The 23,079-nt window shown below is 35.8% G+C and overlaps 1 protein-coding gene across 1 annotated transcript in view; it reads right to left on the bottom strand.

Annotated features, from left to right (window-relative positions):
• MCTP1 (multiple C2 and transmembrane domain containing 1) overlaps positions 1–23,079 on the bottom strand; it is a gene marked incomplete at its 5' end in the record, with an annotated part of 508,994 nt that overhangs the window by 194,527 nt on the left and 291,388 nt on the right. The window contains 3 exons of the mRNA XM_080804324.1: positions 3,680–3,757; positions 9,377–9,436; positions 18,337–18,375. Of these exons, the coding sequence (XP_080660450.1) occupies positions 3,680–3,757; positions 9,377–9,436; positions 18,337–18,375 (177 nt within the window). The remainder of the gene's footprint in view (positions 1–3,679; positions 3,758–9,376; positions 9,437–18,336; positions 18,376–23,079) is intronic.

The raw sequence follows: 23,079 nt of genomic DNA, 5'->3' as shown, positions 1-23,079 counted from the left end.
CAAGTGACCTTGAAGGGTTTCTAAGATTTCAGGCTACTTGTTAGTATATAATGCAGCAATAGATAACTGCATTGTTATTTATTTATTGTTCTCTCTGTCATCTATCTATCCACTTCTGCTGCTCTTGAGATCGCCTCTAACTACAGACTCTAGAAAAACAGATTCTAAACTTTGGGTCTGCACATTTGTTAAGGAATATAGGTGGCAAAGAAGGAAAGAAGAAAAGTGAATTTTGGGTAAGTAAGAAGAAATAATTATCTTAGCAAAGGCCAAGGAGTTATTATACATTTATACAGAGCTGTAGAATTTCAAAGTGCATATGTTTGCCTTATATCACTTGATTTCCACTAAAACCCTCTGAAGGAGCAAGACAAGGCCTGCTACTTCTGTTTTAAGGATGAGGCATTTGAGGCTCAGTGTGGTTTGTGCTAACAGATGTTGGATGTGTGACTAGAACCCAGTATTTCTGACCTTTATTCCTGAGCTTCTCCCCATACTGGTCTTTGGGGTAGAGACTCTCTCCTTGGTCTAAAAGTAATCATGATTGACGTATTATGTTCCTAATGTTCCTATAATGTTCCAGGGAGGTGAGTTGTTATACCTGAATGACACTCCAGTCTAGATTTTCCTGCATGGTTAATATGTGAAATCATCTTCTACTTTTCTCTTGTAGGAGCACATGCATTCGTACTTACAAGATTTCAGATTGTTGATGGATATACTTAGTAACATCTTCTAGGCACTCTAGAAGTAGAAGTTGCCCATGGCACTCAGTCACATTATACCCAGGTACAATCTAGGCTACGTACCACCTTCAATTAGCAAGGCCAAGTTAGCTTCTTGAATGGTACCATGTCTGAAACCCTCTGTAGCTTGCCCCCCACTCCCCTTTCCATTTCTCACATGGGAATAGGAACTTTACTTACAGGGTGGGAAGGAGAAACAATGCTTTCTATGGGATCCTTCATGCTTTCACAGAAATAAAATAAACTTCATGAAGGCTTTACCTACCGCCATTTATTACAAAATGCTTTTTTATAACCTGGAAGAACATTCCTAAAACGAGTTGGAAAGCCAAAGGGGAGGAAGAGGGGGAATATTACTTCACCCAAAGGGTGTTAATGAATGTGGGAATTAAGGTGATCTGCATAAAAGGTTAAAAGGATAGGGACACCTGGGTGGCTCAATGGGTTAAAGCCTCTACCTTCGGCTCAGGTCATGATCCCAGTGTCCTGGGATCCAGCCCCACATCAGGCTCTCTGCTCAGCAGGGAGCCTGGTCCCCCTCTGTCTCTGCCTGCCTCTCTGCCTACTTGTGATCTCTGTCTGTCAAATAAATAAACAAAATCTTTAAAAATAAATAAAAAGATAAAAGAGAGGGGTCCAAAGGGATACTAACCAGATACCATTTTAAGAGGAATTTTTCCTTCTTCAATATTTTAATTTGTTAAAAATGGTAATTTTCTAAAAAGAAGCCCCATAAGGGATGCCTGGGTGGCATAATTGGTTAAGCAACTGCCTTTGGCTCAGGTCATGATCTTGGGGTCCTGGGATCAAGTCCTACATCAGGCTTTCTGCTCAGTGGGGAGCCTGCTTCTCCTTTTCCCTCTGCTGCCCCCACCTTGTGCTCTCTCTCAAATAAATAAATAAATAAAAATCTTAGAGAAAAGAAGCTCTATAATTCATTAGTGATTTGATTAATGCATAGTCATGAAATAGATAAATATTTAGTCTAAGTATAAAGAATAGGAACTTGAAATAAAATTATAAGGTAAAGGGAGAAGATAGAAACTTACAAAACCAGTCCTAGGAGAGACAATGACTTAACCTAAGGACCCAGTTGCATCTTTCAAGCAATTTCTGACTATGTGACTTGGACGTGTTGCTCCCTTCCTGGGCCTCAGTTTCCCTTCCTTCCTTTTAAAGATTTTCTTTGTTTAAATGTCAGAGAGAGAGAGGAGAGAGCACAAGCAGGTGGAGCTGCAGGAAAAAGGAGAAGCAGACTTCCTGCTGAACAGGGAGCCTGATGTGGGACTCGATCGCATGACCCTGGGATCATGACCTGTGCCAAAGGCAGATGCTTAACCAACTGAGCCACCTAGGCGTCCCTGGACCTCAGTTTTCTTACCTGTCATTCTCCAGACTGTACTCCAGAGCTTCAAGTGTACTAAGAACACTGTTTTGTGTGTGGAGGGGTAGAGGGGATGGAGGGGATTTCGGTGTTTCTGCAGGTAGGGGGGCCTGAATAGAAAACAGTATATTCTGTAAACAGAAAAGATTGAACCTGCTGAAGATGGTCATTTATCCCTTTTATTAATTTTTTAAATCAAAGTTTTAGGGAGCTCATTGAGGGATGTTGACAAATGGAATTCCACAACTATTAAAAAAAATGAAACTCCTAAAACCACTAGTGTTAATGCTCTTCAAGATACTTGCCAAGTCACTTGCTGCTCTGTTTAAAGTTTCCTTCCTCTGTATAGCAAAGTTCTCAAAGTGTGGGCCACAGACCAATGGCATCAGTGTCACCTGGGAGCTGGCCAGAAATTCAAATTCTTTAGCCACACCCCAGACCAAAAGAATCAGAAAATCTGGTTTATTCAGCCTTCACTCAAGGTCACTGTGATGCGTGCTCAAGGATGCGAACCCCTGCTTTAAAGGTTCTCAAGGTCATAGGCACTGGCCTTCTCCTATGTTCTAATTAGTATTATTAATTACTGTAATTGTGAATATTATTCATTCTCTTGCATGGATAGCATATAAGCTAATTAAAGTCTTTTAGTCCTGTTTCTAAATTTACTGGTTAGGAAAGCAGGTCTGGATATTTGGAGAATTTAAAGAGAGAAGCAGGAGCCAACTGCAAAATTGTGTGAAGTTCATTTATTACTTCTTTCCTTTAGTGTTTTTTTTTTCAGGATGTACTTAAATAGTATATATTAATTGCAGTATTAATAATTAGTCCATCAGAAATTGCTTATTGAGCACCTAAACGGAAAGGCGTATTAGATCTAAGATACCACCTCAATGAAATTAACATATTAGAGATGGGATTTATTTATCTGAGGTCATGTTTTCAATTATGTCCTTGCTGAAACACAATTCTGTTTGAAGAGGAAAAGAAATAGGAAGGAAGAAAAAAAAGGAAAAACAACCTCACTTTAAAGCAAAGAACCGACACTGCACAAGGAAGAAATAACCTTTGAACTTTTGAAGGAGTAATTCCTGAATTTTAGTGGGCAGTTTGTTGGCATCAGTGGGCCTGACCATCCTGGATGCGATTCAGTTCTCGTGCAGCAGAGCTGCTCGCCTATTTCCAACGTGCGCCCCACGTGATCCGCACACCCGCTCAAGTCTGAGACCATCCTCATAAGGAATATTCATCCACGCTCAAACTTAACCCAGACTATCAGGACATCAGCTATCAATACCAATTTGAAATTCTGAGGCAATTAGTCAATGACCTGCATCGTTAGTAAGATTTTAGAACGGGTGAGTTGGCGTCTTAAGGAGAATATTAGTTTATGCATATTATTCCTTGAAAAGGAATCCAAGATTCAATTCCTCTTCATACATATAAAAGAGGTTAGGATCGGGAATAGGTTTTCAGAACAGTGAGTCAGCCATGAGAGTTCACAGCTCATGCAAGCTCAGAAGGAATAAACAAACCGGACGGTTGAACTTACTTGTGCATTTTGGTCATACATACTCTGAAGCTCTGCTCTGCAGAAGCCCAGGACGGGAAGAGAAGGCCTGCCGTACGTCTGGATGGAAAGGAACGATCAGATCTGTACAGGAAAGCTTTGTGCTACTATCGACACCTCATTTCAACCAGCATTTAGCATTACTTTTCAAAACCATATGATTTGAAGAAAAAAAAAAAGGATCAACTCCCCAAGTCACTGCCAGAAAATGTCTTCTAGCACAATGAAGATAAATGCCAGTGTAATCATATAATTTCTGGCCACCATTTTCTTTAGTGGCATAATACCACAGTGGTCAAAAAAAAAAAAAATAGGACAGAGATTAAACAGTGATGGACCCTGCTGGAGTGGTTTTCGTTCATAAGCATGGTACCGAAAAGAAACATAGGAAGAGAAATCATGGAAAGAATCCTTTCCCCAAGGCTGCAGCTTCAGAACGTTTAGGAGACTGCTTCCAATGTCAAAAAATGGATATGGCCCCCGAAGAATACACGTTACATGGTTACACATTACATATTACATGGATATGATCGCATTAACTGCATCCCACAGGCAAATCCTTTGTAGTGATTAAAGAGATAGCTCTAAAGTAACAGAAATCTTGCCCCATGTGATTTGCCCCTTTTTCTCTTTGTTGCCCTTGGACCTAAGAAAGCAGCCACAAAATCCCTCTGTTACTGAGACCAAGAGCAGAAATGGATTCAGAAAGACGCGGCTCAACAGGAAATACTGGGAGGAAATTATCATGACAAGCTAAGAGTTTGTATTAGATGACTAGAGCATCTCGACAGTTTCCAAACAGCAGTATGATTGTGAGATGAGAACATCAACAGGGAGGTTAGACTCGGCCCATCTGGAAGATCCGTGAGCGCATACACTAAGAAATAAGCATGCATTGAGCAACTTCTAAGTGCTAGTGTGTTCATTCTCCAGTGTTTTTCATAACAGACATTTTTCAGGTAAAGAAACTGAGGCACAGAGATGACAAATCCCCTACTCCAAGCCAAATGGTTAGTGATGGGCAAGGCTGAGATTTGAATCTGTGGTTGCTGATAAGTAACTGATCATTTTTCTCAGTATATTTCACATTTTGGACAAAGCCTAAGACGTCCATAATACAAAAACAAAAAAGGGAAATAACGTGTACAGAATTTGTTGAAATACTTTGACTCCTATGTAGATAAAATATATCCACGAAGATCAGTTATTGAGGAAGTCTAATCAGGGGCTTGGAGGAAGCAAAAGTTGGCAGGTGGTAATAATTCTAGCCTATAGTGTTCAGGAAAGCCTAGGAGAGTTAACTGTGCTCCATCATGAATTATCGTTGAACGTCTATTAACAAGGCGGGCAAGTTGTAGAATCTCGTAAGTAAATTCAGAACACTTCTATTTTTCAATTCCAATTATTAGGGTTTATTAATTCAATTCCTTGAAAAACCAGATCACTAATAGAAGGAGCTAGCCTATTATTCTAGATCCTGATTAAAAAACAGATCAAAACCAAACGAATCTATCCAGATTTAACATGTGGCTAAAAACCACTCAGTCATATTAATCTTCTCCCTGACATGTGCAAATAATCCTTGGCTTTTGTTACCTTGGATTTTATAACCTGTATACAACCTAATCCTTCCAAATGAGACCCAGACCCTGGGAAACTGGAGTGAAAGCCATCAGTGTGCCTTTACAATAGCTGTGTGCGGAGTCAGCTCACCTCTATTTTCAGCACAGAGGTGCACAGGCTTTTATTTAATCAAATGATCCACGAGACACTACAAAGAAGAGATAATGACAGCCTAGAATGGCTGTTTTGTGCTGCAAAGCCTGGAGCGTGGAGCAATTATTAGCTCAATCCCAGGCACAGGCATGTGCTATCTTTTCCTTTGCCTGCCGAGTTTATTCCAGTGAATTGCACCTCGGTGATGAAGTCCAACGAGTAGATTTGCTCTACGGTCCAGCTGCCGTCTCAGAGCAGGATTGCCTTTACAGAAACCCTCCCAGGGCTTTGTCCAGCCTAGTTTAAAGGGTCTCATGTAATAATAAGGCTTCGATCCTTTTTTTTTCCTTAGATGATTCACGGCACTATAATCCTTAGAGAAATTCTCCTGGTTTTTATCCTTACACTTTCTTTCTTATTTCCGTCGCTTCTTGAAACAACTTACGGTGTCAGGAAGGTATTTATGCTTACCAAAAGAAGCTTTAGCTACCATCTCTAAAATGAACTGTGGTCAAACGAAAGTTCTTAAGCTTTCCCAATGTTTGCTCAAACTATATACTAGTAAAAAAATCATCATATGTGTTATAATCTTAATTGGTTTGCTCAAGTAATGTATGGGTTTCCACCAATGATGTAAAGAAATAAAGAGTGCTGGGTTTGACTTACACTTTTTCTTTTGAGACTTTTAATTAAATATTACAAATACTTTGTTTTCTCAGGGTCTTACTTTCCTATCTGAAGATATAAATAATACCTCCACTTTTCTTGGGTATATGTCAAACATGGTTGAGTTGTTCAGAACTTAAGTACTTCAGCACAGGATAACATTCTTGTTTGATAGAACCGATACTTCTTTTTGGTCTGCAGGGTTCTCCTTCAACCACACTTTGACTTGACCCTACCCTATGATGGCGCTCTGACATAATCCTTGAAAGTTCCGTATTCTGTGCACTCTCTTGGGCCCATTTCATATCATGAACCATTTCTCCATTTTTCTATATGAGGTATCTTGGTATAGCCTAGCCTTCTCCGTTTAAACAATCTCAACTTTTCTCTTTAATTCACTATAGTGTTCTCAGAACGTGGTTTGTTCAATTACCTCTCAGTCATGAAAATCTAAATGTCTGGTCAATGGAGTTAACTAGGAAAACGTATATGTACTAACTATTTGAAGCAACTGCATTAAGTTATCATCCTTTAATGGGAAGTTAAAAATCCTCAATGAAATTCTTAGAGGCATCCAGGTGACTTCACAAAATATTTGTTGCTTTCATGAGAAACTTGGTAATCGCCATACCCATTGCTTAATGTTTTGTGTCCTAAGAGATTATGTTTTGATGAATTATAAATGTCATGGCTTTGGAAAAATTACAGTTATCTATCACTTCAGTCTTTTCTATTATTTTGCTCTCAAGAAAGTTAAGATCTACCGAGTAGCCCTGACATTTATTAAGCAAGTTCTCACCAGGGTTCAGTTTGACTCTATGTAATTCAGTTGTTGCTTCCAGAACACCAGTACTGATCCTTCTAAATAAGCTGATAAAAACTCACAGAACACCACATATGCTCCTCAGGTGAGATTTTATCTGTATTTAGGTTTTCTGCATATCTGAAAACGTCTGTGAAAATCCCCCTTCATCCACATCTTCTCTAAGAGTTAGTCACAGTATAAATGGTACTTGAGCAAAGAGCAATGAGGATGGTCATGAGAGTGACCTTGGAATGTGAATATGAAGGATCCTACTTATCCAAGGTAGACTGGATCACTAATTTTCTGATTCTGTAAGAATTCTGAGTCTCAAACATAGCAACACCATGGCCCTTAAACACATCCATCTATCAGTGGGTTAACGAGCTGTGGGGGAGAAGGGTTATAAATGCAAGAAGAAACTGAAAGGGGGTCACTGAAGACAGATAAGGGAAGGGCTCTATTTTTACATCACATTTGTATTCAGCATTGACTCGGAAAGGTACTCAGTTGCTTTAAACAATTGTATCTATGATATTCATAGAAAGAAAAATATAGGTCCTGGTGTGTCATCCCATTCTCAGGTACATCAGGTCAGTGGGATCACTTCTTTGGGCCTTAGTCTCCTCAGTGAAAAAATAAATGACCCCTAAGAGGTTCTGCCTTCATGACTCACTTTGTTAGTTCTCACTTTGTTAGTTACTCAATAAATGCTCAGAAGAAAAGACATTAGATCTCTGTGCCTCAAATACAAAAAAAGTTATATTTTAAATTTGTGTATTTCTTATTCTAGAATGAGACAGTTCAAGAGATTGAGAAAGGTTAGTAAGGAGCATTTAAGGATTAAAAAAAGAATATTTAAGGAGGAACATAACCACATGGCACGTACTGGTACATGGAATACTAATTTGGAAGTTGCAGAGTGGAAAGATGTTGAAAGAACCATTGGGTGGGAAACCCTTAGAAATGATTATCCATGCAATTGATCCTGGTAGCAAGGCTTCATTCATATGATCAGTTTGCAAGCTGGCTGCATATAGAACAAATTCAACACCGAACAGTCCTAAATTCTGCTCTCTTGGCAAAGAAGTATACAGTATGAATTCACCATATTTGTGGGACTCAAGAAAACAGAGACTAAATTTTTGCCAAAAGCCAAATTCCACTTAAGGTAATGTGACATTTCAAGAGCAGTCGTTCTGTGTTTTCATGGATAATGCATGAACGTATCAAAGAAATTATTATTATTTTAGCAAAGACACAGAATGACATCATGAAGGCAGCCATCAGTAGACTGAAAGAAAATGAAGATGCTATAATCATTTTTTTTAAAGATTTTATTTATTTATTTGACAGAGAGAGATCACAAGTAGGCAGAGAGGCAGGCTGAGAGAGAGGGGGAAACAGGCTCAATGCTGAGCAGAAAGCCAGATGCGGGGGCTCGATCCCAGGACCCTGGGATCATGACCTGAGCCGAAGGCAGAGGCCTTAACCCACTGAGCCACCCAGGCACCCCAAGATGCTATAAATCAATAAAATAAGCTCCCACCAATAAAAGGCTGCAAAAAAAAAAAAAAAAGTGTGCGTGGAGGGAGCATAGGATGAAAACAGGTGGTTTATACTGGCTCGATGCATGACTTAATCTGGTGCTGGCCAGTCTGCTTAAAAGACCCTGCAACGAATCTTAAAGTTCTAAAGGGGAAAGGTAGTTTTCCGTCATGAGCAGTTTCAGAGCCTAGGAAAGAAAATGGCAAGACCTGACGAATGTAGCATTTTCACTGCAGTATCTAATGCTAGGTAATCATGTACCAAGTGTGAATTTTCAAAGAAAGAAGGAAACTCTAGGCAAACTAGTAAGAGCATTTGTAATAAATCGTGCTGCACATGATGCAGAATTAGAGAAGAGCAAAAAGGATGACAGAGCTCGTTATGTGAAAGTCATGAAAGAGTAAATCACATTAAATTGCAATGGCATTTAAAACAAATTCTCTGTAGAATTTTCACTTTTTTTCCTGTATTTAAATCAAAAGCAGAGTTGCTGTTTTCTAATTCATAAGTTTTTTTTCCAAAGAAAGAACACTGATTATCTAGTATGTATATAGTATAAGATCACTGTAAGGGAAGTAAATTTCTCTCTAACAGATGGAGCAGATTTTACAAGAAGGGAAAAAAAGAAACTCAATGGACCCTATAGACAGCACCCTCATCTTCCGGGAAGGGCTGTGGGCCTCTAGCTGGCAAGATTTGGGGATAAACTTGTCCCACAAGGAACTGACTTCCAAGCAATATATTCAGTATATGAAGTTCTTAGTTTTTATACATGAAGAAATGAGTCACCCTAATGGCTTGGAATAAAAGTTAATAAAGAAGGCCAATTGAATACATTTTTCTGAGAGCTTATTTTAAAAAGTGAATTTCCTATTCCATATTTAACTTTCAAAATTACTATTCAAAACCAAAGTCAAGAATATTAATATAAAGGGTGTAGACATTACCCTCCAAAAGAAAGACTTCACAGAGAAATAAGATCCAACCACTTCATTTTCTGAGAGATCCTAAAAACAAACAAATATTTAGCTACATTTTGAGGTGTTTTTGAGAAGACTTAATTAACCCAACAAAACAAAATGAACAAAACCCCAATGTTATTCCCTTGAGTAAATTAAAGTTTGTTTTTTGTTTGTTTGTTTGTTTTTTTGGTCTTATTCTTATTCGGTATCAATGGTAGTAAGTTTGGAAAGGATTCTTTCTGTCATTTTTAAAGAATCTACTTACCTCTTTATTCTTAAATTATTATTACATCTCAGAGTCTAACACATTATTTTAGAAAGTAGGATTGTTCAAATACACTTTAAGATTCTGAAGTCAGATGATATCTTCCTTTTAACAAAACAAGTTAACAGCATAGACCTTCAGAGCATTTTTAAAGAATGAGAATAGAAATCTTATTTAACAACACACACATAGTCAAATTTGGTTTAATGCCTTATTAAAAATTTCCCAGTTTTATGATATAATATAGAATACAGATAATATAAGTTAACTTAAGCTCCATAAAAGTAATTTTGGCAAGAAATGAATACTGAGCAGAGTGGCAACCGGGCTGAGAACAAAGTCACAGATTCATGTTGGATATTTTATTACTAATCCTCAGGCTTTCATAAAGTGAAATCAATTTGACTTTAGGAAATCAAAACCATAGTTGCTCAATTTAAGGAGAACATTTGCATTTACATGCATCCTTTACCCTTGAATGTTTGGCATCCTGTCTCTGGATGTCAGTTATGGTAAAATTATGGGAAACTGGGGATGCTGATGGGGCAGGATGACTGTGGACACCATGATGAAGAGGATAAGCTTTTGTTACTTATTTGATTACTCCATGATTTTGTGTTAGTAACTAAGATAGTGGCCCAGCACCCCACACGATGCCTATTGTATAGTAGATGCTCAATAAATATTTTGTTGACTTTAGTCACTTGGAGTTTCATTTGGTTAGGCATAGATATTCCTTCCAAACATGATACCAAAAGTCATACCAGAAAATAATAGTGAACTAAAATATTTAGGGTGTGCAGCAAGTTGAATAAATTTAGAACTAGAGGGGCACCTGGGTGGCTCAGTGGGTTAAAGTCTCTGTCTTCAGCTCAGGTCATGATCCCAGGGTCCTGGGATCGAGCCCTACATCGGGCTCTCTCCTCTGCGGGGAGCCTGCTTCCTCCTCTCTCTCTCTTTGCCTGCCTCTCTGCCTACTTGTGATCTCTGTCTGTCAAATAAATGAATAAATAAAATTAAAAAAAAATTTAGAACTAGAGTTACACCAGAGATCATCTATATAATCTGCCTGGTTTTTTTTTTTTAATATGAAACCTATTTCTCAAGAAAATTAATATCAGTTGCCCAGCTCCCTGCATAGGATTTGGTTAGGTAGCATGGCCAATGTCAGAGGTGACTGGGAAAAAGTCCGGAGTTTAAGACATCATTTTACTGTCACTGCTAAGATATAATTCATTTTTACAGCTTTGGTTCTCATCTGTCACACTTAGCACACTGTCATATCAGTATCTAAAAAAACAAAACAAAACAAACAAACAAAAAAACCAAGTCTCTTAAAAAACACATTTACATTTGGACATTGGGGCATGAAACTTAGATGGAATGATTGCAGGCTTTTTCAATGCTGAACATGGTTTAACTAAAAAAAATCTCATTCTAGCTTTTACAAAAGATGTATGTTTTGCCTTTTGCATTGCCCATTCTCTCCTTACTTTGATTTCCAACTCTTTTGTAATTAAGCAGCATGTTTAGCAACACGTGGGAAATTTAATTTAAAAGTATCATATTAAAGACACTGAAATCTTGGAGTCTCCTTACACAAGTAACTTCCCCAGAGCCAATAACACAAGTTATGTAACCAACTGAGTTTTATCTCAATGTAAAATGTGTTAAGGCAATACTAAGGCAACTTAAATGGGTGTGAAAGTATTGGCTTTAGACTCAAGTTATAACAAACAATATGACCACCAAACATTTAAAAGTCTAGTGAATTCATTTAAAGGTTAGGTGGTCAAAAGTGACTAATGTTGAAACTGTACCGATTCCATACTCCCCATTCTTCCTCAGATGAATACAGAGGTTAATGACCTCATTCTGTGAGTAGTATGCAAAGAGCAAGAGGAGATTGATGAATTTTGTCTGTGTGTGTGTTGGGGGGTGGATTTTAATGATCAAGATTTAGACTTAGGTTTCTCTGTTAAAATTTGAGAAACAAAAATATGAGCCGCATTTGGATCCACTGAAGTCTCTAGGCTGTGCTTTTCATGCCATGTTTAATTACTTCTGCCATTATTCATCAACTAAAATTTGTATTTCATTTTACAACCTGCATTCTCATGTAAATTTAGGCCTTTATTTCAAATGGAACAACTTAATCTTCCTCTGGACCCTTATGCCATCTATTGCCCTGATGAATATAAACCCCACAGCAGACGAGGCAAGGCTTTCCTTTCATGAGAGTTTCTAATAAGAACAACAACAACAATAAGACACCTGGCATTATGATAAAGAGTTCTAAAAAAAAAAAGTGATTTTATTATGAGGGCAAGAAAAACCAAATGTGAATTTCAGAGAAGACTGGTCTTTCATCATGATTGGAGAAGTTTAGTTACGCTTCAGTCTCCACTGAGATGAGAAGTTGATAAGTGAGGGAAAGTACGATTTTAAAAGTGCTAAAATTATAAAGTAAGAGCAAAAGGAAGCCAAACACAAAAAAACAGAGGCATCAAGTTAATAAAGGAAAATTACTGAAGTTATCCTGAATAATGAATTGCTGACTATTTCTGCCAAGGCTTTGAATTTATGAAAGTAACAAGATCCACTGGTAATACCTTATTTAAATCCATTTTTTTTTGCCTCTAAAACACTAAGAACACTTATCCTCAAAGATCAAAAATCCCACTATGAATCTAAAAAATAACAAGATTTTAAATTTAAAAATCTAAAAGACACACTTTTTCCCTAGAGAAATAAAACAAAAGGACAGTTAACTTCTTTCCCAACAAAATGAATATGATGCTGTTTTCAGCCTTGTATTTAAATAAATCATAAAAACCTTTAAGGACTTTGTCATCAGATGAATAAAGATTAGCCACTAAACTTAATAGTGTTTTTTTTAATCAGCCTTAATGTGTACAGGCCTTTAAACATTTTGCTTGCTTATTATAATTCAGCAATTCTTCAATACTCCAACACTCACCACAGATTTGAAGCCTGAGATTCAAGGGTGGAAGTCAAGCCAGGTTGCACTCACATTCCACAACATATTTTAATAGGAACGCAATTTCCTTTTATCAATAACTCTCTGGGCATTTACGAGGTTAAAAATAAGTAAATCCATAAGTAAATAATTTTCATAAGCTTCCCTGGTCTGACTGCAATCACTATTTATCAAAGCTACGGCTCTTAGATGCTCTCCCATCAAGTTGAATATGCCCATTGGTCGTCATGTAACTGAAAACAGGGTCATGAAGTAAGTAGAAATCGTGCTGAAATGCTGTTTTCCTGGTTACTCAAATTGGGGTTCATATCATTTATACTCATTAAACACAAACATGATTCCCTCTGTAACTCCAACTGTCCATCTGAATATTTCTGACAAGAGAGACAATCTCAGCTCCCCAGAGGACACGTCCTACAACTGAAAGCTAGCCTTGCTTTGTCTTTCATTTTCCTAGAAATTTTAACTTAAATCTGCTACGTGTGTGTGAGTGTGTGTGTATAAACACATACATACACGCATGTATACTGTTGTCAACCAGGGCTTCGAAAGCGGAATCTTCACAAAATGATTTATTTTCGTTGTGGATATTTAGGACACTTTAAAACCAATAAATCTCCTCCCAGTTGCATTCAATTGAACATATATATATATATCCATATACCACATATATACATATATAAGTTAGAGATATCTGAAATCTATATATATATTATATATAGAAATGTATTTCTTTGAATTAGGAGGCGGTGTAATCTTGCAAACCAACCCTTAGCTCCAGTATGCTGGAGCTAAGTTGTATTGGTTCCCGCCCTTTGATTAGTCCAGAAAGCATCTTGGGAAATTATCAGCTCACTGGGTAACACATGTTAGCAATGTGACGACCAACCAATGACCCACAATTAACCATCTTAGAGCTAGCACGCAGGTGTCACGGCATCCATGCCCTGCCTGAGATTATGCGTTGTCCTTTTGCTTGTGCCAACTCACCCAGATTGGCTCCCTCAAAGACCCACAACATTTAAAAAATTCAAAAAGAGCGGTCATATACATGTAAAGCCACTGTTACAGCAAATCCCTGTAGTTATGAATTTTAATATGTAAAAATGTATGATATTTTATACCTATGGGAAAATATTGTCAAAACAGTAAGAAAAGATGTCATCTCCACATAAAACTTAACTGTGGCTCTGTGTATTTTGTGGGATAATCAGATATTTACTGGCATGATGATATCTCTATTTTAAATAAACTTACAAAACTTACAAATTTTAGGAGTTTAGTGATTGAGGTAAAAATAGTCTTTTATAGTAGAAATGCTCATGCTATTTACCCTTTGGAATCTCAAAAGCCTTAATTACGAGGTTGCATTTTGGAATCTCAAAAGCCTTAATTATGAGGTTGTCTTGATAGCATTCCCAAATAATACAGATTTGGGAGTATAAGCAGTGGTAAGGATTTCTAAAGGAATTACGTATTTCCTTTGAAAATACATAAACCATCTATTTTTTTCCAAGGCATATGCATAATAATTTGAAACGAGACCCCAAAGAAAAGCCCTTTGGGTGACTCACAGTTGAGAGAGCCAATGACCAAGAAAGTTTGCATGTTTTGCAAGTTTTAAAAAATCATCTATTTATTATCAGGATACGAGGCCTTTGGAGAAAGAACCTGATAATTATTAAATAATGACTTTTTTCCCCCCACTATGTCAGACTGACTGTGTGAGATACTTAAAAATGCGTTAATCTGTTTCTCTGGCGTTTCTTAAATTAAAGCACTTAGAGGTTTTCACTGATGCATTTTTAATGTGTCATCCAAGGTGTCAGCTTTAACTACGCCCTGCAGACTTAGAGTTGAAAGTGTTCTCTGTTTAAATTAACAATATCCTTGCCAAAAGTCTTATTAAAAATTGCTTCATTCACCAGTGAATAAAGTGTTTTATAGTTCATTAAAATTATGCTAAATGATTATAATAAAATCTTTATAAAAAAGATATATTACTAAAAAAATAAGCCATCAAGTAACAGAAGATATGCTAATGAGACATGATCACATAGTCCATATTACATTATTCAAAGGATGAACTCTTCTTAAAACATTTCTAAACTGTTATTGTTGAGAATATGAATTGCGGTGTGTATATCTTTGTATTATCACAATGGCTATGTCTCATGTAATTAAAGTGATTTATTGAAAGCGCATAAGTTTATTATCACACTCATTGATAAACTAATTCTTCTCCATTAAAACACACACACACACACACACACACACAGTGTAGTGTAAAATCATTTCTGCTTACTGTCTGTCTTATAGAGGCAATTTTTTCATTATTATTTTCTATTTTTTGTTTGACCCCACAAAATTTATTCATAAAACACATATACATCTTCTCTTCTGAGCTCATGAAACTTTCTTATTGAATAATTTAACCTTAGAATAAATTATCAATGATAAGCCTCTTCTAAAGAATAAAATATTGCAATAATTCAAAGCATTACCATTTCTCTGCCAAAATGCATTTTGGCATGTAAGTATAACTCTTTGACCAGGATAATTATTCAGTTGCCCAAGTTTAGGGAGACATTGATCCCTTTCTTCTTAAAATAACATTTTTCTTTAACAGCTGAGTGTGAGGCAGGATTACAGATGTGTAGCATGGAAAGTAGGTTTGTGGAAAACCAGAAGGAGAATTTTAAAGGATGTTATCATCCCCAGAAGAGGAGATATGATGGAATTCATAATTATTTACTGGTTAACATACCATTCAAATACAGCAAATATTTAATCTTAATATTTAGTCTTGCTTCTCAGAGGTAAACACAGGTGTATTTCTTTTCCTACTTGTCTTTGGATGATAACACAATTATGCCAAATAATATGTAAGCCAGTTTTGAATAGCAGTTACAATTCCCTGCCCTCAAGTTGGCTATTCAGCTCTTGTTTTCAATAGTATATACAATCCTGCATTGTAAGAGTGCCACCAATAATATAATTTCCATGGAAATTGATCATTGGCAAGATGATGAAAATGATGAACAGATATTTAAGTAATGGGAAAACCCACGAGCTGATTCACTTATATACCGGGGAGATGTGCATATTTAAAAAATAACTATGCCAACTTAGTTTTCCCTCTCTTTGGTTATGTCACTTCTGAAAACAAAAGAAAACATATTCCTAGAGAGAATATCTAGCAATGTTAGCTGACTTTGTTTAAGTCCTGGCCAGAAAGTTCATAATTCTCAGGCTTTATAATCACCGTGGTACTCGCAGACAGGCTTCATATCAAAGCCCTGCTATAGAAAAGCAGGAGACCCCATTCTTTGGAATGGGGTTCTTTGGAATTCTTTGGAATCAAGGTTCCAAAGATGAAAATGATCTGTTTATATGAAAAATTCACCTTTGGCTTTGAGGACAGTTGTATCAAATATAAAATACCTCTATTTAAAGGTAATGCAAATAAATCATATCTTTTTTCCAAAAATAGAAGAAAAAGATGTAGACACAAGGACATTTAAGGGGAAGGTTGAAATAATTAGAAAAAGGATACATAATAGTAACATAGTAGTTCATAATGCTACATAGTATAGTTACTCATCCCTAAGTTTCTCCAGAAGCACAATTTGCTTGAACGTCATCCTTCCTCCTTTAATCCTTGGAGGATGGAACTAGGGAAGTAGTTTCAGGGGTGTGTGAAGGATGGTGGACTATGTGGTCATTGAAGTTACAAACTTTCCCCAGATTTTGAATTTGACACTTTGTTCTTATCACACTAATATGGATGAACACAGCAAATGTTTTAGGGGACAGTGATGATTTGAATGAATTACCAGGTGTCCAGTATGTTCTCATAGAAAAAAACCAAATGAGTGAACTGATTTTCCTTTACTCAGCATTCAATATCCCTATTAAAATTTATACAACTGAAACTCCCTTAGGCTAAAAACCCAAAGGACATATTACCATATGAACTAAAAATAATCTGCCAAGGATCCCAACAAGTGCAGAGCTAGACACAGGGAATTCTGTATCTTCAACGGTGAGCCAGAAAAATGTACCGGTCTAAATGTACAAATAGATTACTAATAGTAAATTAAAACTTCAAGAACTTTAGATGTAAAAATAGTGTTGAACAGATATTTATTATTCATTTTATTTTTTTGTTGAGCAAAGGAAAAGATGTGGATTTATGTTTATTTAGTTTATGTTTAAAATTAAATTTAAATATGAACTAAAGTGTTTAAAGAAGAATCTTTATATTTCTTCTTTCTTTTATACTACAATAAAATGGATCATTCTTACTAATTAATACTAAATACTATATAATATCCTGCTCTAGTATTATGTCTTAACTACATCTGGAAGAGAAAGTATTGATATATATTAAGGTATTACATCATTTTTACACACATTTGTCATAATACAGACACAAAATGAGGAAAGTCAAATTACATGACTTTTAAAAAATTCATATTTTTCAGATAATACTAACTTTGAAGTAAATTACAAAGAAAAAAATGTGATACAAACATGAACAGTGCAAACTTCTTTTTAAGACTCTTTGAAACTTTATTTTGGTCAATAAAAAACCCTACTAAATACTAAATCATAAATACTCAGCAATTTTCTTTAATAGATGCTTTTCACTTTATTAAAATGTAAAGGTGATTTTTAACATGGCCCTGACCTTTTTGTGAGCCAAGTTATCTTTCAGTCATTAATACTATAAGAATTAAGAGGAAACTGTACAGCAAGAAATACTTGTTAAATAAAATTCAGAATTATCATAAATATAAAAACATTTTGATGTATTTTCTAAATTCACAGTTATTAAAAATGACAAAATTAAAGAAAAATTTAAGTAATAGCATGATTCAATCAGAATGGGAAAGAAAAAGGCTGTCATGTTCCAGGGTCTAAAAAAATTACCCACTATTAAAAATGAATAGTGACCTTATAAATAGAAATTTGAACAAAACAGATCTTTACAAACAAAATCCCTTTATTTCAAGGACTTTGCATATAAAAGTCAGTTTCATCTTGGTATTTATTTATGTCCAAGAGTGGTATGGCCACTGAACAAATGAGATGCTTAGTTTATATCTTATGTATTTTACAAGTTATAAGAAGAGTCAGGTCTTTGAAAGTTACAGGAACCATAAACTCCTCTCACTCCCAAGAGCCATTTATTTCTTGAAGTGAGAAGAGGCCATGATGGAAAACTCTTCTCAGTACAGACTCTAAAGACGTAGCACTGGAGGCTTTTGAGTTTAGAAAACCTCAGACTCCATTCTCAGTGAACAACAGAGTTACATGAATCTTCCTTCTCTCTGGAGTGGTCTCTACCCTAACCCAACCATTTTACTCCTGATCTGGAGCAAAGGCATTTTCTAGACCCTGTGGCACACACAACAGAAACCAGATGCTGAGAATGATGCTGAGAAGGGACCAGGCATTAGTGAGAGGATGATGTGGATATGAGTGAGTGATCAGTGTGATTTCTAGTTACTTAAGAAGCATCACATGATTTACCTGAAGTTTATGAGAAAAAAAAAATAACAAGAGTGATGAAATCCTGTAGTACGGTTTGAAGAGGTGTGAGACAGATTTGGAAATGCAGCTGATAGTTCTTCTCAACAAGAAAAGCTGAAAGATCACATGCTAAACCATTACCTTACTTGATCTTTTCCAGCTCTTCCTCATTAGCATTGTCTGTAAACGAAATAAAGGATTTTCATTATCTTATCACTCAAGTACATAATAGGGCCGCCAGTGGTTTTCTAGAGGAAGCTTAACATTTAAACAGCAGTTTCCAGCAACGAGTATACAAGACAAAACTTGTTTATCACAGACACACACACAGCTAGAAGAAGCACCTTTAACATTCAAGCAGTCTTTCTGGTGAGAGTTCACTTGCTTTATTCTTTTGTAGAGAGAAATGAGACATTATTTTTAGATAGAATGGAAATTTTGAGATATCTTAATTACTGGTTGGGAAAAAAAAAAAAAAACCCTATTGAGTCTCATGACTGGCAATTGTTCCCTTTGGTGGTGGGGGCCGACGGTGTACGATGACTTTACCAGGTAACTTTTCTCTTCAAACATGTTTAAGAGTCTGTCGCTTTGGTGGCATCCTAGCATTAGCTCTGCTTCCAGTTAATCTTTAACTATATTGGGGTCTACAAATGCTTTCAGTTGTGAAAAACACTGCATTAGTCGATCTTCTTGCTAAATGTTCAGCCATAACATGTCCTTTAAATCAGTTTTTTTCTGTCTGTGTGTTTCATAGTAAGAAGTAATTATGGCTATAAGTTTAATTTAAGGCTAATGGAAATCTTTAATGAGTGCCCAAGATCAGTGGTCTCTTGCATAAAGTAAGTTGTAAAAATCCAAAAATCTTTTATTCGCTCTTCAGTTTTAAATTTTTCTCCATGAACGCTGCGGTATTAACTTCCTGATTAACCTCTTTATCCTCTCTTATCTTTAAGGCCAATGAAGTGGAGAATAGGGAGTTTGGAGCAAAGAATATAGCTCATAGAAATGCTTGTCATATTTGTACATCAAGGAAGCATACTGGTGCCTATAAGAACCATAACTCCTTCAGCAGAATTCACTATAAGGCAGGTCCATTTCAGAAACTACTCATAAATTACAAAAATACAACAAAGGAAAGATTTTAATATAAGATTAAGTCATATAGAAGACAACTTCTGGCCTAAACCGAGACAACAGAATTATGTAGAAGTTCTAACAGTAAGAAATGAGAAAAATCATAAAATTGTCAAAGATATGGGATTCATTCCTCTTCTTTGTAGATAATGGTTTTATAAGTTATATTTTTTCCCTTATATCCTCTGTGTTAAATATTGACCAAAATATGGGAGAGTGATAGATTTCCTAAGGTTGCCATGATTCCTGATATATTTTTTTTTTGAATGGAGCCAGGAAAGAGCAAAGCATTGTAATCAAATATTATTTATAGAAATATTTGATATGTTTTCTAAGTACTAATGTGCAATTTATTTTGAAGCAACAAAACCCACCATTGGGGTGTAAGTCTGATGTTTCACAGACCTGTACCCCTGGGGCAAATAATACATTATATGTTAATAAAAGTTTTTTTAAAAAACCACCATTGGGTTGTGGAGATGGCCATGTAGTGGTCATGTAATCAATGTTCGCTGTTGATCTTAAGTGAGTTATTGTTCTCAGCATCAACACCAACATCACCACCTTCTCCCTGATCACTGAAAGGCAAGTGGAAACCAAATACTTCCATGGTATACCATATTCATAGAAACTCCACCAGCAGATGTAAGATAATAAATGCTCAACTTTCTCAGAAAGCAGAGTTCCAATGAACAAAGAATAGTAATTCCTAGAGGCAATGTTTTGAGTCAAATCAAGTGAGAACAATTAAGATAAGTCAGAAAGTCAAATCTCTTAGCTCTTGGCCATTTATCATCATCGTCTGGTTCCTAAGAATCTCCTAAAATTCCACTCTGTAAGAAATGCTATATTATAAAGAAGGGGCTAAGAACATGAGGACGAGTTGAATCTCAGGGTGGCACTACTCAGAATGACACACGTTCACCACTGCTGCTCAAAACCACATTCCCTGACTTAGAGCCTCTGCATGCAATAAAACTTCAAGACGTAAAGCTAACTATAGGGTTGGTATTTTTTCCTGTCTCTCAAAACTGGCTTTACAAATAGGCTCATGGTATCATTTTTCAGAGTTGAGACACTGACGCAAACAAACAAAAAATCAATGATTTCCCAGAGCATAAATTTGAAAGATCTGGCAGCTACGGGCATAAATCCGTTATTTTCCTGATTTGGTTTCTAGAAATCTATTATTAGATCCACTTACTTTCTAAATGTCCCTAGATTTTTAAAATTATTATTTTATTTATTTTTTTCATCATGACAAGCGTATTTTTTAATCCCCATCCCCTATTTCACCCAACTCCCCCACCCAGCTCCCCTCTGGTAACCACTAAGTTTGTTCTCTATAGTTAAGAGTCTGTTTCTTGGTTTGTCTCTCTCTCTCTCTCTTTTTTCTTTGCTCATTTGTGTTGTTTCTTAAATTCCACATAGAGGTGAGGTTATATGTTATTTGTTTCTCTCTTGACTGACTTACTTTAGTTTAACATTTTGTACTCTCTAGCTTTAAATGTGTTGTTGTAAATGGCAAGATTTCATTCATTTACATGACTGAATAACATTCCACTGTGTATATATATATACCACATCATCTTTATTCATTTATCAATTGATAGACATTCAGACTGCTTCCCTAGTTAGGCTATTGTAAATAACGCTGCTATAGACAAGGGGTGCATGTATCCTTTTGAATGAGTGTTTTTGTATTTTGGGGGTAAATATCCAGTAATGCAATTACCGGATGATAGGGCAGTTCTATTTTTAACTTTTTGAGAAACTTCCATATTGTTTTCCACAATGGCTGCAGCAGTTTGCATTCCCATCAACAGGGCAAGAGGGTTCCTTCTTCTCCACATTCTCATCAACACATGTTGTTTCTTGTGTACATATCTAGAAAGATGTTCCCATGGTTGATGTCAGAGACATTACTGCCTGTGCTCTCTTCAAGGATTTTTATAGTTTCAGGTCTCACAGTCAGGTCTTAAATCCATTTTGAGTTTATTTTAGTGTATGGTGAAAGAAAGTGGTCCCTAGATTTTATAACAAGATTTCTGCTTCTTGAGCAAAGCCAACCAGCTAAATATTGGGTTTAAGTATCCCCCTCCCAAGTTTCTTTTTCTTTTTAGATGGTTGGGTTAAGAAAGATTCAATAAAACTGGAAACAGTAGAAGAGTTTTAAAAAAGGTGAATTTAACAAACACAGTATTACTACTAATACCTTTGCTATCTGTGAGATGTTAGAGAAGAAAGATTGTTTGGGGAATGTTAAAGATAGGAGATAAAGCAAATTATAGAAAAATAAGATTTACTTTTTGCTCTACAATCTTAATTTCAGCTGAGAAACATATGAATTTGTTTTTGAAAGCACCATTATCTAATATTATTACAGGATAATCAAACTTCTTCATTAGTAGCTCAACTTTCTTTGAAACCCATGAAAGAAATAAGTAGTATAAAAATATGGCCCATGATAGAGCTGTAGAGCTGATTATGTTTTCATGAGATTCCACATTCTCAATCCATTTTTTAGCTTTATTTTTTATTGTGGTAGTTTTTAGGCAATTACATGGCTACTAAAGATACAATAATCAGAGAATAGTTAGATATTATAGTATAGACATATTATAAAACATTAAATTTTATAAGTGGATTTTAAAAAAAAGTTAGCTATGAAATAACTCAGAAAAATTTGCAAAATAAACCAACAAGAAAAAAGTATTTTTTTTAATTTGCTAAAGGCCAAATGGGGTCAATTCATATGTTTCTTACAATCCTCTATTTTTTTTAGCTTTAGCCAAGCAATTTATAGGTCTAGGTTATCTAAGAGAGTGTGTAACACAAATTAACTCACTTTTATTTCACAAATTCTCCAATGAAGAAAGCTGTGGATTGAACTCTGCTAGAAAAAGAGCCAGAAAGAACTCAAACACACTATCAAACCAAAATACCATATACAGGACACACATGGATGCACGACACACTTTTGTAGGTTCAAAAACAAGACATGCATTCAAAACAGAAATGACAGCTGTGTCATGCAACTCATCAGCATGCCCCTGTCCCCCATGAAGACTGTGGTTTCTCATACACACAATGCTGGAAACTTAAAAAAATATGTATCTCTATATATCCGTTCACATCTGAGATTTTTTTTTAAAGGCTCAATGATGAGCTCAATGGAGAAGACTTTAGTATAAGCAATTTTGAAATACTATTGCTATTACTCATACTATACTCCTTAAATTGCTATAATTAGACATTGCATGTTTTAGAGGCTTTCGTAGATTCAGAAGGCTGCTGGGATTTTCAACTCATTCTTCAGTTTTACTGATTTCTAGAACTGGCAATCAACACAAGGAGAAATCATTCCAACTGCATTATTCATGGCATGTATTGTCAGTATTAAGAGTGTATATAAAAAAAAAAACAACAAACACAACTCACAAGATAACTGATTTAGAAACTTTAGCACTTTGTGATGCTAAGTACTCTGTATTTCCAGTTTATCCTACTTTTGATAGCATTTTCTTAACATTAATGTTCTATTGCCTATTTGATTGTTAAACTTTGTCACTAGCTCTTGAAAGTCATGTCTTCCATTCTCTATTTTAACACATATAAAATATTCAGCAAAGCTTTGTAAATACAGGCACAAACATCAACATATGGTTCTTGGGCTTAAGTCTTACATCCCAAAAGCTTAAAATAGATTATTTCTGTTCTAATAATCAAAGAGAGTAGAACTCATAA

The sequence above is a fragment of the Martes martes genome, assembly GCF_963455335.1.
Source record: "Martes martes genome assembly, chromosome: 5".
Taxonomy (NCBI): domain Eukaryota; kingdom Metazoa; phylum Chordata; class Mammalia; order Carnivora; family Mustelidae; genus Martes; species Martes martes.
This window is presented reverse-complemented; position numbering and strand designations above follow the sequence as displayed.